The 16,486-nt window shown below is 42.3% G+C and overlaps 1 protein-coding gene across 3 annotated transcripts in view; it reads left to right on the top strand.

The window, feature by feature from the left end:
• Positions 1 to 14,406, top strand: part of nhsl2 (NHS-like 2) — a 131,646-nt gene extending 117,240 nt beyond the window's left edge. For all 3 annotated transcript variants that reach the window (XM_044097039.1, XM_044097040.1, XM_044097041.1), the window contains exons 5-10: positions 3,569 to 3,745; positions 4,169 to 5,270; positions 5,374 to 6,526; positions 6,625 to 6,907; positions 7,030 to 7,147; positions 7,567 to 14,406. In XM_044097039.1, the coding sequence (XP_043952974.1) occupies positions 3,569 to 3,745; positions 4,169 to 5,270; positions 5,374 to 6,526; positions 6,625 to 6,907; positions 7,030 to 7,147; positions 7,567 to 7,906 (3,173 nt within the window). In that variant the 3' untranslated portion in view covers positions 7,907 to 14,406. The remainder of the gene's footprint in view (positions 1 to 3,568; positions 3,746 to 4,168; positions 5,271 to 5,373; positions 6,527 to 6,624; positions 6,908 to 7,029; positions 7,148 to 7,566) is intronic.
• The last annotated feature ends 2,080 nt before the right edge of the window (positions 14,407 to 16,486 follow it).

The following is a 16,486-nucleotide window of genomic DNA, read 5'->3' on the forward strand; positions in this document are numbered from 1 at the left end:
AAAATGGTGGGAAATCCTAGTGATTCAATTAAAAAAATACTTTATTGATCCTAAATGGGAATTAAATGTTGCCGTAGATCATGTTAAATCTAGATTACTCAAAGAGTTATTGTAGATGGTGTTGGCTGTAGGACGGGAAGCCTCTGACTGAAAACGCTTTTAATGGGAAAACGAAAAAGTTCAACTGTGACTCGGAGCCGATCAGGAAAGAAAACGAGCCGGATCTGATCTCTGGTTGATTGTTTGGTGCATTTTTTTTTTTTTTTTTCACGGAATTGTACGTGTAGTTTTAACTTTCTGGACCTTAACAAAAACAGAATGAAACAAGAAATAGAAAGCATTTGGATACAAATATAAAATAAAGCAGTAACTCATTTTGTTAAATAAATGTCATAAAAACCAACGTAGGATTATTTCTGATCAAGCTGCCCATTGACTTTATATGAGAAAGTTGTAGGCTGCATATTTTTATTTCAAAAACTTAAAGGTGGATGAAGAGAAATTCATCCACCTAATACTAATGCTTGGTGTGTAACCCAAGTATTCGTTTTTTGGTACTATTTTTAGAAGCGGATGAACACCGATTACGAGCTCCAATTGGCTCATTTGGACAGTGATTTTGAGCATAAGCTACATGTTTTATTTTACAGAAGTATATATCTGTAACATCATATTTGCTCCTTTACAAAGAAATCACGTCTTATTGAAATTGTTGCTATTAAACCTGCTAATCTTCCTCTCCGTCTTCTCCGGCTTTCTTTACGCTGAAAGCGAGGGAACAGGTAGCTCACAGACGGCTTACTGTTACCATGGCATCTCCACACTCTTCCTCTGCCCTCCATCCAAGATGGAGGGGGACAAAAAAAAACCCTGCCAAAAACAGAAGAGGAAGAAGAAAAGTGTAAGATAGAAAACAGGCATTGTGGATGAATAAAATGGATGACAGTGGTTGAAATAATGTGTTTGGAGGGACAGACTGGAAGAAAAGGATCAATGAAGGGGAGTCACTGCTCCCTCCTCTCTCCTCTTCCTCCTCCACTTGTCTCCCAGCCTCAGTGCTGCCGCTGTTGCCCAGGTCGCTCCAGCAATTTTTATGAATGACTGTTAGCCAGTGAGGAAAAGGGAGAGCGGAGCAGATTGAGGAAAGAAAAAGCCTTTTTTTATTTGTTCTTTATATGATGCGATTGGTTCACGTTTAGATTTGAGAGAGCAACCTAGTGCTGATTCTTTGCCCTAAATTGTCAAGATAGAGAAATTTTCTTCCACATCGAAGCTGCATGTTTCTACAATTTTTCATGTTCAAGTATGAGTGGAACAACTTAAAATTATTTACTTAAACTTTTTTTTTTTTTTTTTTTTGTAAAACATGTCTAGAATAATCTAAAGAAAAAGCAGCTTAGGAAGCTAATATACCCTTCACCACAGCTACTTAGCATGCTATTTTCTGGCGTTTACAAAGCAGCCAATCCAGGAGCGGCATTTATTCTCTCTTGAGCTGATTGGCTGTACCTCCCAAGAATGGAAATAAGTTCTAAGATGCCTTCCACTGTGAATATTAGTGCAAGTTAAGGTATATTTGGTGTTTGAACTATTAAAATGGGTAGTTACAAATGTTTTATCAAGTGTTTTATCAAGCCTGAGGTTGGTTTCTATACAGAGGCTAGCTTGTAGCTAAAGCAATGCCAGGTTAATAAAAATTAGAGGAGACGCTCCCTTCGTTTTTAGGACGTGGATATTTTTTCTTTTGTATATTTTCCAGTAGCCATCTTTTAGTGCACAGCAACAGGTGGGAGTTGCAGTTAGCAAACATTTTTGTTGGTAGGAAAATAATTTAAGTAAGATGCCACTTCCTGGTTGCTATGGAGACTTGCCAAGCTATCGACCCTAGCCTTTGCTGCTGTCCCCTAACCATTAAACTTAGGAAACTTTTACTTCCCTTTCCGTCTTCATCACTAAGTGGTGGCAGCATAAACCTGGGTCCTTTCCAGTTACACTCACACTAAAACAGTTTTCCCACTTCCTTAAAATATATTATTTCTTGTGTTTCTCATTTTTAAGAGTTGCTAAGTGGAGTGAGCCTATGTGCTGCTCATTTGCACCAGGGACACAGAAATTAATTTGATGACTAGCAGTGGTGCCCAAAGTCGGTCCTGGAGGTCCGGCATCCTGCATGTTTTAGTTCTCTCCCTGGTTTAATGCACCTGGATCAAATGATGGCTCATTAGAAGGCCTAAGAAGAACATCGACATGCTGAAGAAGTTGTTTCTACCACCAGGGGGAGAACTAAAACTTGCAGGATGCCGGCCCACCAGGACCGACTTTGGGCACCTCCGACTTAGACGCTCCCGATTATCTAAAAAAGAAATGAAGTCAAAATTAAGATCATTCTTCAGTTTCATTTCTATTAAATTGTTTTCTGCAGGTGAAGTACTCATCAGTCTCACAGATGGTGCAGAGCTGTCTGATTGTTTTTAGTGTAGAAATAAATATGGCTAAGTGCAACTGAGCCTGCATAAAAGTCAGTCACAGTAGTTAAATGCTAGAAACTAAATTATTGGGGTGCTAACCCTGACTAGTCTCAGTGTTGTATAATAATCCTCTCAGTTACCTCACCTTATTTTTCTGTTCATTTGTTGTTTTACCTCATTTTATTTTGCAAACATTTTATTATTTTTTTTGCACACTGACCTTCACACCTCAAAAATGATGCCGCTTCATTCAGTTGCACAATTTTTGTCTCAGATGTTATCTTTACAAGGACCCCGGAAGAAGAAATATGCAGCGGGGTGAGTAAGCGAGCCATTTGTTCACGAGGAAATAAAGGGACGTACCTGCTGCCTCCAATGACTCAGCGCTGACAGGCTCTGAGTCATTGTGTTTTGCACAATTTAGTTTTACTTAGGACATCAAACGGACAACAGAGCAGCAGGTGTCTGTCAGCATCTGCTGCAAATCTGCCCGGCTTTAAAGCAGACGTTGTAAAACATAAACACAACGGAGGCTGCCCAGTTGAAATCTTCGTTCTACGCCACCTGCCTGCTTTCACAAGAGGAATTACACGTCGCAAATGTGTAAATGTCCTCTGCCCAACAATGACCAGGAAACTTGTTTTGCACCATTTAATTTAACCAAAAAGAAAACCATCTGACTCCATATTCAAGCCTCTCGTCTAACACTGCAGTGTAATTAGTACGGATGCACCGATCTAAAAAGTTAGGCCGATATTGATACACAATATTAATATGGTTGTTGATCCAACTAATGTCACATGGCCAACTCCATTCAAAACTCGTGCACAAATGGCAACGAGATGGAAATAACGATTTGTATCGCTCCAGTTTTACTTACCGACATGTTAAAACATGACTAACATCGACCCATACAGACGTTGAAAATGATATGTCATTCATTCCTAGTATTTTGTATAAGTCGCTGCAATATTTGGGCAGAAGAAATGAAAACAGAACTGACCTAAGTGGCCTAAAATGTGGAAAAAATGGTCACATTTAATGCACCAGAAGGTCCATTTTGCATGCTAACTGTCCGCTCTCGTCTCTGTCTCCTCCAGGTGAAGTGGGAGCAGTGAAATTCCACGGTGTTGACCTCCTCCAGCACTCCCCGTCCCCCTCTCTTGGGGACTCCTACCCCCAGCAGCCCCACTCTCTGGAGCTCTTCACGGACACACCACATCAAAACCTCCCAATAAGGAAGACGCACTCAGAGCTTGACACAACCCTGCCCACAGGTTGGTTCAATTGTCAGAAAAACATAAGTCTAGATTTACCAACGTTTTTTTGTTTTGTTTGTTTTGTAATATTGCAACACTTGTCATAAGAGCTGCTGTTTCTTACCTTCCCACACACATAATATCATTTAGGGATGCTCACTATATCTGTTTTAACAATGTTATTGAGCGATGTCAATCATTTTCTACCATTTTTAATGGTTCCACATGTAAAACTGGGCCGATATTAACAGTTCATGGTTACAATCATCTTGTTGCTATTTTTGTTTGTCAGGAGGGGGACGTAATTAAATGCTTTTGATTTTAAGTATAAGATAAAGTTAAATAAGACTTCTAAAAAGAGTTTGAGAAGAATCAAATACAGGTAATATTTATCTAATTGTACACCCATTCAATTGTTTCTTGCCCCTTTGCCCCATACAGAAAACCGTTTGGGGCAACGCCCCCCGGAGCTGCTTCACACAGCAGCTATGGACCACTCTGGGTTGCTGTGCTCCAACACACCCTCATCCACCTGGAAGGGCCCTAAAGGATCCACATTTTCTCCTGCTGCGTGGAATGAGACTTACAATTACAACATGAGCAAAGGTCCAGCAGTTCCTCCCAAACATCACAGTGTCATTGGTCATGCTGGCGGGATACAGGACGGGGTCATGCTGGTGAGCTCGGGACAGTCTGTGAGCTCACACTCCAGCTCGTTCACACGTGTGACGGACCCGACTGGGAGAACAGGAAGTGGTGGGTCAGGGATCTCTCCGCCAGTGGTCACAGTGGGAAAACGTAGGGAAACAGAGGGGGCACCAGCAGACGGAGGGCGAGGGGGTGGTGCGGAGGCAGGGCGAGGAAGGCAGAGGTCAGCACGATCCATAGCGGCTCAAAACGCCTTCAAGTTCCGGGAACGTTCCCTTTCCACGCCCACCGATTCTGGGTCCTTTGGCTTTACAGAGGGTGGTATAGAGCCAGACCTGACCATCACCACTACTGGTAATGGGAACACTATGGCAATGGACCACCATCAAGAGCATCATAACTATCTGGGTCATGGGGAGAACTATGCTCTTCTTTACCCTAGAGGAAGTTCTGAAGATAGTGCAAGTACTACGGACACTATTTCTGTCACGGCTTCAGATTACAGCACAGAAGGGCGCTTGCGCCTTCGCTCTCGTTCGATCTCACTTAAGAAGTCCAAGCGCAAGCCCCCACCCCCTGTGAGAAGTGTTTCCTTAATGAAAAACCTTGGAGAAGCTGAGGGCAGAATAAGGCACGGGGGTGGCCTTTACAGAGATGGCAGACCAAAGAGCCTGCACATACCCAGGGACAACTTCCCAGAATTCCAGCCAGATTTCCTTTTGGCAAGCTCTTCTTGCTCCTCTAAAGCCAGCGTAGGTGAAAGGGAGCTGGGCCAAAAGGGTAACGATGGACCTCCAAGTCTGGAAATCCAGGCACCTGAGAGGGAAGGAGAAACACAGATGACCTTCCTAACTCACTGGCAGCTGGGAGAGTGGAAGAGTAATGACCCCTACAGGTAAAAGTAGCCTCAGATGACTAAATGTGTTAAATCTACTCCACTTTGTGAATTATATTTTAGTTAAATTATTACCTTCTAATTATTCTTCATTCTTCCTCAGGTCTTTATCAGGCTCCAGCACAGCAACAGGTACCACAGTGATTGAATGTATGAAAGTGAGAAGTAGCTCAGAGTCCCTTCTAGATTCTCCCTCCACGTCCAGAGCCACGTCCCCTTCACAGTTATCCATGGAAACTGACGTTAAGGCTTCTTCACCCTTAAGGCCTCCAGGACTCATATCTCCCTCAAGTGGCTATTCCAGTCAGTCAGAGACTCCTACTCCAACAGTTCCGATAAATCATGGGACAGTAGGTACGACAGGGTGTAAGTTGCGTCCAAAGATCCCAGAAAGGAAATCTTCACTACCATCACCTAAGGACCCAGCTGCCAGGTCAAGATTGTCATTTGAAATGCCTGGAAATGCACATTTGGAGCTGTCATCGCTCAAGCCAAAGCAGAAGGCAAGCAGGCGGCATTCTGACACCTCTACTGCTGCAAAACCAGGAAAAATCTGCCTCAGTTCTTCACAGGCATTACCTATGGTTACCCAAAATGAGCTAAAGACCATTAGACTTCGGTCTGTTTCGCGAGGAGATTTGGAGGACTGCCCTGATGGAGCTTCTGACACAATTGAAGAAGAGCAGCATAGCAGAGACATCAGGGACAACCCAAGCCCACCACCGACTCTACCAAAGCCTAAACCACCTGTAGCTGTCAAGCCTCCATTGCCCAAACGGCCCATGAACCTCCTCCTTAAGTCTCCTTCTCCTTCCTCCACCTCCCCCCTTGCTATTGAATCTCCTCCTGCCTCACCTGTGGAACGTCCAGTGCCTCTTGGCAACATCTACAAAGTCATGAAAAAGCCCAAACCCAAAAAGCCCCCTCCACAGACTCCAACAAGTTCTGCCATTCCCCCAGATTTGAATTCCACCAATGTGCCACCCACTGCCTATGACCACCCATTCCTCCCTCACTCCCAGTCTCTGTTTGACCTCCCACCACTCCCTGATCCCCAACCTTTGTTGGAAGACCCAATGTTGGAACCTGAATTTGACAGAGAAGCAGATATCCGTCTAGCACCTGAGGATGGCGGTTCACTTCCTTCTCCATGCAGTTCTCAAGACGGCCTTGAGCTCCAAGACAAGAGCAAGACACTACCTTCAAGGATGACAGTCTCCTGTCTGGCTGAGCTGTCTGACAAAAAGAAACCCAAGGTGAGTAAGATACTACTTGTTTGCTCTAATTCACAGATGGTTAAATCACCTGCTGTCAAGCAAAGTAAAACAAACATAATTTACACTTCATTATCCAGGTTCCGCCTCCAGTTCCCAAGAAACCAAATGTCCTACTCCTTCCCACACCACTACACCCTTCCACCAATGGGAGTACAGACCGGCAGATTCCACAGTCTGACAGCCCGGTGGGCCTGCGGTCTCCAGTTGGAGCATTTGCACCAGATGACATGTCGGAGCAGGACGAAAATCACTTGGGAACAGATGAGGAAAGCTCAAAAGAGTCGTCTCTACAGTCGTCACTCCAGGATTCCTCTCTCACGGAAATTGGAGATAAGATGGCCAGCACTGGCATTGGGGCAGGTATGTATTTATGAGCAATGTTTTCTGGCATTTAAGGCTCATGTAGGAACAGCTTTCACTTGTTAATTTTAACATGTTATCTAATATTTTGTGTTATAATGGTATTCCTATGCACTTATCAGATGATTCAGCTTCCGATGAGAAGACTGCTCTCCACATCGCTGAGGAAACGGAAGATGACATGTTGACCAGCACTCCTACGACACACACCACCGAGGATTTATTCACCATTATACACAGGTTTGGATATGCACACACACACACACACACGCACACACGCCTGTGCACGCACACACACAATCTTCCTCTTACCACATAAGCAGAGGCTTTTTAAAAACCAGAGGCTGGAGTACAGAGTTCCCTAGCAACAGCCCCATGTACATTGCTGACCAGAGAGTCTTACTTTGTCCTCTTTTCTCTCTCTCATAGACACATTTATAGATGCAGGCACAGTCTCTAAGCAACAAGTGCTCATAGTTTTACTTTGTATGCAGCTGAAATTTGCTTAAAGAACTAAGAAGTAAGTTAATGTTTTCGTCAAAACAACAGAGGAGGCGATTTTGAAATTCTCCAAAACCAAAACTACCAGTCAGTGTGTAGCATTTAAGAAGTTAATGAGAAATATTCCAACCTCTTGAACTTATATGACTCTCTTCCAGGTCCAAGCGAAAGGTTCTGGGCCGTAAGGAGCCCTCGGATTCTTTTGGCAGCCGCCAGAGTCTGGTGTCGCCTGTGAAGCACAGCGCCATTGTGAGCGACCATCGGAACCTAACTTTGGGCAGCAGCCAGAGGTCGAGCTCTCGCAACGAGAACTTCATGGCCCTGCTCCAGAAGAAAGGCAGCAAGTCTTCCAGTGGAGGAGCGAGGGTGTCCGCAATGGAGCTCCTGAAGAGCACAAACCCTCTAGTGCGACGTGTCACAGAATTCTCAAACCCCAATGCATCGGCCGCCGAGGGAGGGGAGGTGCCATCTGCGTCCGACAAACCTAACGATCAGTGAATGGAAATACAATTTCTAGACGTTGACCTGGTCTGGATTCTGTTTACTACAACTCAAACCAACTCTACAATCTGCCACACACAGAGGATGGGGTCCTGATCGTTCCAACCTCTGATTGACCATTTGGATTGTCCAATGAAATTGGAGCACATGTTTTGGACAAAATGGTCCTTCCTAGGGTTGGGGCTCAGTGTTTGCCTGTCAAACTCATCAAAAGAGAAAAAAGGTTGTTTTTTAACTATATAGAAATTAAAAACCTCCTGTTTAGTGAGGAAAATGTATGGGCAGACTGACTTGTGGAGATGACGCTGGGAATGTAGAGATACATGGTGGATATATCTTCATTACTTTTGGTTTGGCATTAACAGCAGATCCGAATCCTATCTGAATCTGCAGCGATACTGATCTACCGTGACACCACTGAGGACAAGGAATTATCTTAATTCAAGGAATAATTGGAATACAATTGCAAAATCTGCCTGTGATTCAGTTACTTTACAGGTGTAACACCTGTAGGCCTCTATGAAGTTGAGTATTGGGCATCGGTTTTGCGATGGGGAAACTGAGGAAGGTAAACTTGGACATTGTGGCTCCATTTTCCTCCCCACGGTCAATGCAATAGCATAGCAGCCCAACAGCGAAGTGCCAGATTGAACAAAGACAAACTGCATGGGGGATTTTATTTTATTATTTTTTTTGCCACCAAAGATGAGGCATGAGCATGTCCCTCATTTTGTTGCTCGTGCTGTGACCGTGAGCGTGGATCTTCGGTAAGCATTCCACAGAGGCACCAAGCGATCCGACTCTGCTTGGAAAGCGAAGCACTTTTCTTTCCTTTGACCTCAGAGGTCGAAATCGTGGCGAAATCCCGTTTTGCCACTTTGCGTTTTGTTTCCCCTCGTCGTCCATTATCTTCTTAATCTGTTTTTAGATGTTATGTTCTGCTCCTATTTTTTTATACATTCTAAATGTCTATTTACTGTATATGTTTAATGGGATTATACTGTATGTATCATGTACAAAGATAAATGGAAAGCATCTATCAACAAAAGACTCGAACTAGTGTACAAAGATGAGAGAAACTTGGACTTCAAACTGCCCATGCACACACTTTCAGCACACACAATGACTAAAAAAAGTCACGCTGTGAAAGGAAAAAAAAGAAAGAAAAGAAAACGACCGTCTACACGAGTGTGCGTGTATTTGTGTGGATGCAATCATGTCTGCTGATGTTTCTGCACAGAAATCATGAAGCAGGCCTGATTATTGAACAGGGTTTTTATTCATTTCTGGTCTCTGGTGTTGGGGGACCAAAGAACTGTTACAGACAGACCACAGAGGACCTACAGTGATGTTTTGTTTGTCTGAGTGTGTATAGGTGGACGCTACAGAGAGCGAATATGGAGCTAGTGCACAAAAGTTTAGAAGGTTTTACATTTGATGTGAGGTGTGCCTCCCCAGTAGTTTTCATTAGAGCTTGGATGTGTGGATCGTCACACTGCATGCCCTTAATAGATTAGAGTGACCTACGTGAAGTCCCTTTAGGTGAGTCTTCCTACTCACTTGTCACTTTTGGAATTATCCAAGTCATTCTTTTGGCTTAACAAGACGAGGTCTCGGATTAACTTCAGGTAGGCAGGACCTAGCTGGAATTTCAACGATGGTTGCAGATCAATGAAAGGCTCGAGATGAGGTTCGAAAACCTTTTCTCAAATCTTTAGGTCTTAATTCAGAGGTATAGGGTATAAGTAGAGCAAATGTAGTGACTGGATATGTTTCATGGCGTCATGGCAGAGTAAACTTGAAAGATTCTTCCACCTTAATTTTGGTTGTTTCATACCCAACAAGTCCTTTGACCATGCTTTAGTTTTTAATCCATCAGCGGGAAATTTTGTATAATCTACTCAGTTTTTTGGAAGGTAATGCGAACTCTGTTCAACAATATCTAGTGACAGGAAATGTGCTAGCTTGTCTTGCTTTGATCAGAGGTTTTAATCTTACAAATTTAAAGGCGATACCTGTCCAGAAGATCAGACCCAAAACCAATAGGCTCATCAGAAATCGTCTGTTCGTCCATCCGTCCATCCATCCATACAAACATCCTTCCATCCATTCCGGCTTGTCGATGCTGGGCACAACCTTGACAGTTTGCTTTGTGAATTAAATAATGACTTGTAGCCTTCACTATAACTATCTCCTTAAATCTCAAAAATATTTAACTTCTTGTAAATTATTTTGGCAAATTTGCTTGAAACCTCTTCCATTCTTTTCAGAACCAAGGTGGATTATGTATCCACTAATGCTGGGTGATGTATATTTTACACATACTAAGGAAAGAAAAGTAAACCAATATATAGTTAAGTATGTACAGGGGCATGAAGTGACTTGATTTTTGGTGCAAAATAGATATAGAAAGGAACAAATTAGGCATGCACGTAGGAATGGGTCAGCGCAGACCCAAACTGTTGCTTTAAAACAGGATAGAGAAATCATCCCGGTGATAGTAAGACAACTGTTTGCAGTGATAATTAGAGAAGTGAAGTTTGTAGCTTAACTCTCTACTTGTGTTGCTTTATTGAGATAGTTTGAAAACCAAATCATTTGTTTTCTATTTAGAGAACCAAAAAGAAACCCTCTCTTGCACCTACCAAGCCCCTGTTGGCATTGGGACCTCTTAGGCTAAATCCCTAGCAACTGCAGCTATGTAGCTCCTTCCAAGCATTTCTTCTATCAAGGCTTCAATTAGAAGCAGAGCCGAGCAAAGTAGAACCTGCCGTCCAGTTTCCATTTACCACTTAGGAGGTGTTCGTAATGGGGCGAAGGAGCCGTCACTGCCACTTTCTTTCCTCATTCAAATGCATAGTTAATAACCCAAATGCTAACCTGTTTCTGCAGAACTCACTGGACACATTTCCAACCCAGAATATTCTGGTTTATGTCACAGTGCCACATCAGATTAGTCAAGCAACTGGAGTGGAACGGACTTAAAGGTCTGGACCAGTGATTCCGCCTTTGCACTCGCAACTAAATTGATTGTGGAATCCATTCTATTTCCAAGATTAAAAATGGCTTCCAGAAACCTTAACATTCCAAAACAAATGAAATTCCAAAACAAAAATGGAAATGGAAAAAAAGAGATTCTGGAACTTTGAGGAGCCAACTGTGCAAATATTGTTGTGAAGGAGTCCAAAAGCCCGGAGGACTCTGGCTTGTCGGACTGAAGGAATGCAGTGAGGCCGCTGCAGCTTTAGCAGACGAAGTGGTGAAAACTGGTTCAGAAGGAGGTTCCCTCCATCTGTCCATTGGCGCCACAGCAGAGGGACGCTCCAGGCATCGAAGAGGTTCTGTTTGTTTTGCCTTCCCCTGTGTACATTTTGTCCCAGTGACTGTCTGAGTCACCCGCATCCCCGACCACTCCCAGCACTCCTTCTACTCCTCCTCTCATGACTGTAGGATCCGTCTCCATCTGTCTCTTTTGCGCCACTGTAACCCCGTTCAGCTGGCGAAGAGCGAGTTCTCCTTTCCTCCCTGCATCCTCCTCCATCCTTCCGTTTCTCCACCTCTTTTTTTCGTCTCATCCACCTGACCATCTCTCTTTCTCTGTGTCCGGTCTATGCATCCGAGCTCAGTATTAGAGACGACAGGATGAATGTCATTGAAAGGACTGTTAGAAAACATTGATGCTGTTTGTTTGTTTTTGTTTTTTTTGTCTTGTTTTGATTTTGGAAAATGCAAAATGTGAGCTTTCCTTTTTCATTATACTGTTAGCTCCCACGTAACGCGGGATTCCTACGAACGAGTGAGAGAATGAATGACCGAGAAGGGTGAATGAATTTTTAAGAGGTGTTTTTTGCGTGAAGGACCTTGACTTTCAGAACTGTGAACACAAAGATTATTGGCTCTGACTCTGCGTGTGGATGAGCGGACGAGCAGCGATCCAGGCTCCTAAACCCGACTTGCCCGCTCCTGCCTCCCTGCATGGATGGACCGCGCAAACCCAGAAGGGAAAGCTTTCATCTCCCGACTCTTGCTTGGCAAAGTATCTCTCGGTGCTATTGAGTCGGAGCTCCATCTTGTGGAAGAAAAGAGAAGCGTCACAACAACAACAAAGAAAACACTCCGTCTTTCTTCCCAACAATAGTCCTTCAGGTATTCAGTCATTCTGGGAAGAAAAATACATAAATCCATTTCTGACGACTAGTAAAAGAGATGCTTGTTTTAAATATTTAGTGAATGACAACGATAAAACTATAGAACTCTGTGTTTGTTTGCCTTGTATACTGAACTATGGGCGTTGCTGCAGCAACTTCTTGGTTTCTTTGTTTATGAATTTAATTTTTCTGATTTCAATTGCCTTGGTGATGGAAATATGTGTTTTGCACCAAAAAAAGAATGACATACAGCAGGACCAGAGGAGAGAACTTACATATATACCCTAAAAGAAATTTATGTAACCTTTGCCCTTCACCCTATTTCTACACACATATGCAGCTAAATATTCCTCAGATTACTGAGAAAGGTTGATTGGGGGTAAAAAGAAAAAAAAGTGTTATTTTTTAACTGAGTCCAGATGAATAGGAGCCAAATCAAAGAAGCAGAAGGAAGGCGATTTTTTCCATGTGGTTTGGACACTCAAGTTCATCTTAAAAAGGAAAAAAAAAAGTGTAAAATTGTTTGGACGTCCGCTTCCCATTTGCGTAGCACATTAGCCGTCCACAGCGTGTTCGTAAGACAGATTCCTATGAAGCGAGAAGTCAGGAGCGACACAGACAAGCCAAAACACATGGGTACGTTGGTAAACAAATAGGGATGTGTTCGCTCATGTAAATGTTTTTTCACTTATTATGAAGAAGAACGTGACGCACTACTTTAGAACTGGTGTGCAGCTCCACAATCAGCCGAAACCTTACCGCCAACACGGAGCTGCATTGGTGCTGTCGCTTTGCTCTGCAAACCGACGAGTCATTAACCGGCACAAAAAGCCGGACTGCGTTTGAAAAACCCCGAACCAAAGAGCCGAGCTCTCTCTGCCTGCAGCACTAAGCTAAATAGTAAACATAAACAAATATATTGATAGCTTATTATATTGGAGAATTACATTTCTATAAATATCTAATAAGAGGACTATATTGAAGATTAACTATTATTCCTCCCATTAAATGAAAGGTGCTATATTAAAGAGGAGTGAGGGTTTAATTACTCTGACCTTCATTTAATTTTCCTGCCCATCTCAGCTGCATAAAACTTCATTTACTCCACTCTCTACAGTTATCGGTACCCATAGCATTTAATTGTTTATTGTGGTAGTAAAATATTGCACTGAGCATTTTAGCAAAAACTCCTCTTTTAATTTAATTTATACAGTGAAAGCGGATAAAATCCCACATCATAATTTTTGGTGCCCCTAACAAAAAGTACAAAGTCAATAATACAACTGTAGCGTTTGTGTTTTATGCCCGCAAGTGGTTGACTAAAACAGAAAAGCAGCAAAGAGTTTCATCTTTGTGTCACTGTGTCTCCATAACAACCATTAAAATCATAAACATTGGGGGTTTCCTGAAATCCGCAGGGGCTACAAAAAGAAAATAGGATGATTTCTCAAGGTTTAAAGTCACTTGTTAAACTAAATTTGTTTAATTTTGTTTTGGTCAAATTCAAGAACCACAATATGTCTCTTTTAGCTTTTCAGTGAAATTAATATATTAGACATTTACAAAAAGAACACATTTGTAATAAAGTTTCTATGGCGATATTGTATGAAAACATAAAAAAAACACATATTTGCTACATGTATAAGTGCTGCTAAGTTTGATTGCATTGTTGATCATCATCTGGAGGCCCTTAAGCAGAATTTTTTATTTTTTTTTCTTCCTCTTGCAAAATGCTTCCGCAAGAAAAAACCATTTTCGAGAATCTCATTACAGGTTTTCAGTTTGTTTTTGTAGTACCTTCCTCTGCCACTAGAGGCACGGACGTCAAAGTCTAAGTTTGACATCAGCCAAATCTAAGTGGCATATTTCAGACCTCTAATCAGGAGAGACTGAGCAAAAAAATTCTTCAAACCTTTGAAATGTTAAGTTTGTTAATGTTGGCCAAAACGCTATGGATAATCCTTTACACAAAGATGGACAGAGAGGGATTCCGCCACCCTCTGAATCCTACTTACCCCACTCTAATGAATTTATGACAGGCTTTCCAATTAGCCACCTCTTCATCTGTCTGAACCCAGAGTTCTGGACGTCAGAAAGCCCCAGGAGAATGTCGAGGCTGCAGTGCTTGGGCCGATAAAGTTCTTGTTTAAAGAGCGCAACATGAGCGAGGTCCACCTTCGAGCAAAACAGTCCCCCAAACTCAAGTTTCTAAAGCGGCGCTGTCGCTGTGAAGGCAGCTTCAAAGACACACACACACACACACACACGTTAATTAGAGAGGAACACAAGCAAGACAGAGAGCCAGATTTATTTGAATGATTCTATTTTTGTTACATCTTATTAAAAGATTTTAAAAAAATGTATTTAAAGGAATATTCCATGTGCGTATTGAATATCCTGTTTCCTGGTCCCATCCGATGGTGTAATGTGTAGCTGCAAAATGGCGTCTCACACAAATGCTCCTCTCTGCAGCTATCCAATGCCAATGTGATGACAAATGTTATTATATCATTATAAATAAATTATTTTTCTTGCCTAAGCTCTCGATGTTGCAGGTTGTGCTTTTTGTCTTGAAGGAGTTAAAAGAATTTTTTTAGTTACAGTCTCAAACTTCAATGCATCTTAGTAGGATTTTATGTGGCAGAGAAACACAAAGTGGTAAAGAGGAAGGAAACTGCCTTAATTCTTATTTCCCCAAGAGGCACCGTAAGTCACAATGCCCCATAAGACGACGATAAAAAGAAGCAAAACATTTAATCTGTTTGATTGGAGCTGAAAAAAAAAAAAGCAGCAGACTGTGTGCGCTCAGTTTTAAGTGGGGTCAAACAAGGAGTGGATTATGTCGTAACGTTGTGTTGACTGAAGCTTCTCGAGAGCAAGCGCTGCAGCCGCTTTGTTGTTATCGACGCCTCGTTCCCTCCTGGATCCGCTAATCAAAGATTCACCGTCTGTAGAGCAGGTTTGTGGTGGGTCGTTCCTCCTTTGATGTGTGAAAGACAGGACGGTCCCAGCCTGGGAGACTGGGGGGGGAAAGCGCGTCTGAGTTTGTGTCTGTGTTTGTCTTCAGAACATGAAAGCTGCTGGAAGTCCAGGGAGAGTTGGTTGTTGTTTGAGCACTTACGAGGCCTGCTCGGCTAATTAGCCGTCCTTAACTTGTGTTGCGCAGCGCAGTTTATGAGGAATGTGTTTTCCAAATGGAGTTTGGGTGATTTGAGATCATACTGTGAGATCATCTAGCCTCTTTGGCTAACTCTGACACGTTCTGTGACCTGCTTTGTCCCTTTTGAAACAAATAAACAATAAGAGTCTGAAGTTGAGCTCAAGACGCAGAGGTGGGCAGAGCAATCCAAAATTTTGATAAGATCAATACCAAGTCTGTATCTTTATGGGGTCCATGCTAGCATAGTAAGCATAGTTATCAATATTTTTGTTTCAAATTCCATCTTCAAATATTATTTTATTTTTGCATTGCGGTCTCTCAACTTGATTTTCTCTCATATTATAGTTTTTTCGCACTTTATTAAGAAAAAAAAAGTACACCAATCATGTTATGTTTTTAAAGTAGAATCAAAAGTTTTGTAGATAAACTTTGAATTATTTATTCACACTTAGGACAGAATTTTCACAATGGTAAAAAACCCAAAAAGGTCAGAAGTTTGATATATCAACATAAACAGCGTCAGTATTGGTATCAATATTGGTATCGGGGATATGGACCCTGTGTTTACTCAGTATTGTATTGGATCAATCAATATGCCGTCTCACCTCCATCAAGAAGCTTTGATGTCTCCAGATCAGTCTGTTGGATTTCAACATACTTGGAAGCTCTTCAATTTTCTTGCGGTCTCTAGTGACCTCAAGTGGCCGACTTATAGCAGTGCAGGATGATCAAAAGCTGTAAAATGGATTGACAGACAAATGGATGGACAAATGTTCTCTCTATGCATGGATGGGTTCTCCAACTTCCTCCCACAGTTCAAATCATGACTGCTAATCTAAACTACCCATTGGTGTTGACAATGGTGTATGCAAGGTTGTCTGTCTTCTGTTTTTCTGTGAAGAAGTAGCAACCTGTCCAATGACAACTAGAGATAGACACCAGCCCCCCTAATGCCTCCTGGTAAGTGGGCATTCATGGCTCAGAGTAATGGATAGGTAAGTGTACATCAAAATAATCCAAGCAACAGAAAGTCGCTGCTTTCTTTTACGAGAGGTTCCACTTCTCCTGACATTCTCTGTAAGCTCAGAGTTTTGAAGGTGTTAGCTTAGCAGTGAAAGACCATATCTATGGAGAAAAGATCCAGAATGACCATATAGTGGCTGAAAGAGTTGCATAACAAAGCTCTGACATGGAACATTTCTTAAACACACTTCATTCAGAGGCAAATAGTAATCATCGCAAAAAATGTCTTCTTCCCCAATCCTGAAT

Source organism: Gambusia affinis, linkage group LG18, assembly GCF_019740435.1.
Source record: "Gambusia affinis linkage group LG18, SWU_Gaff_1.0, whole genome shotgun sequence".
In the NCBI taxonomy this organism is placed as follows: domain Eukaryota; kingdom Metazoa; phylum Chordata; class Actinopteri; order Cyprinodontiformes; family Poeciliidae; genus Gambusia; species Gambusia affinis.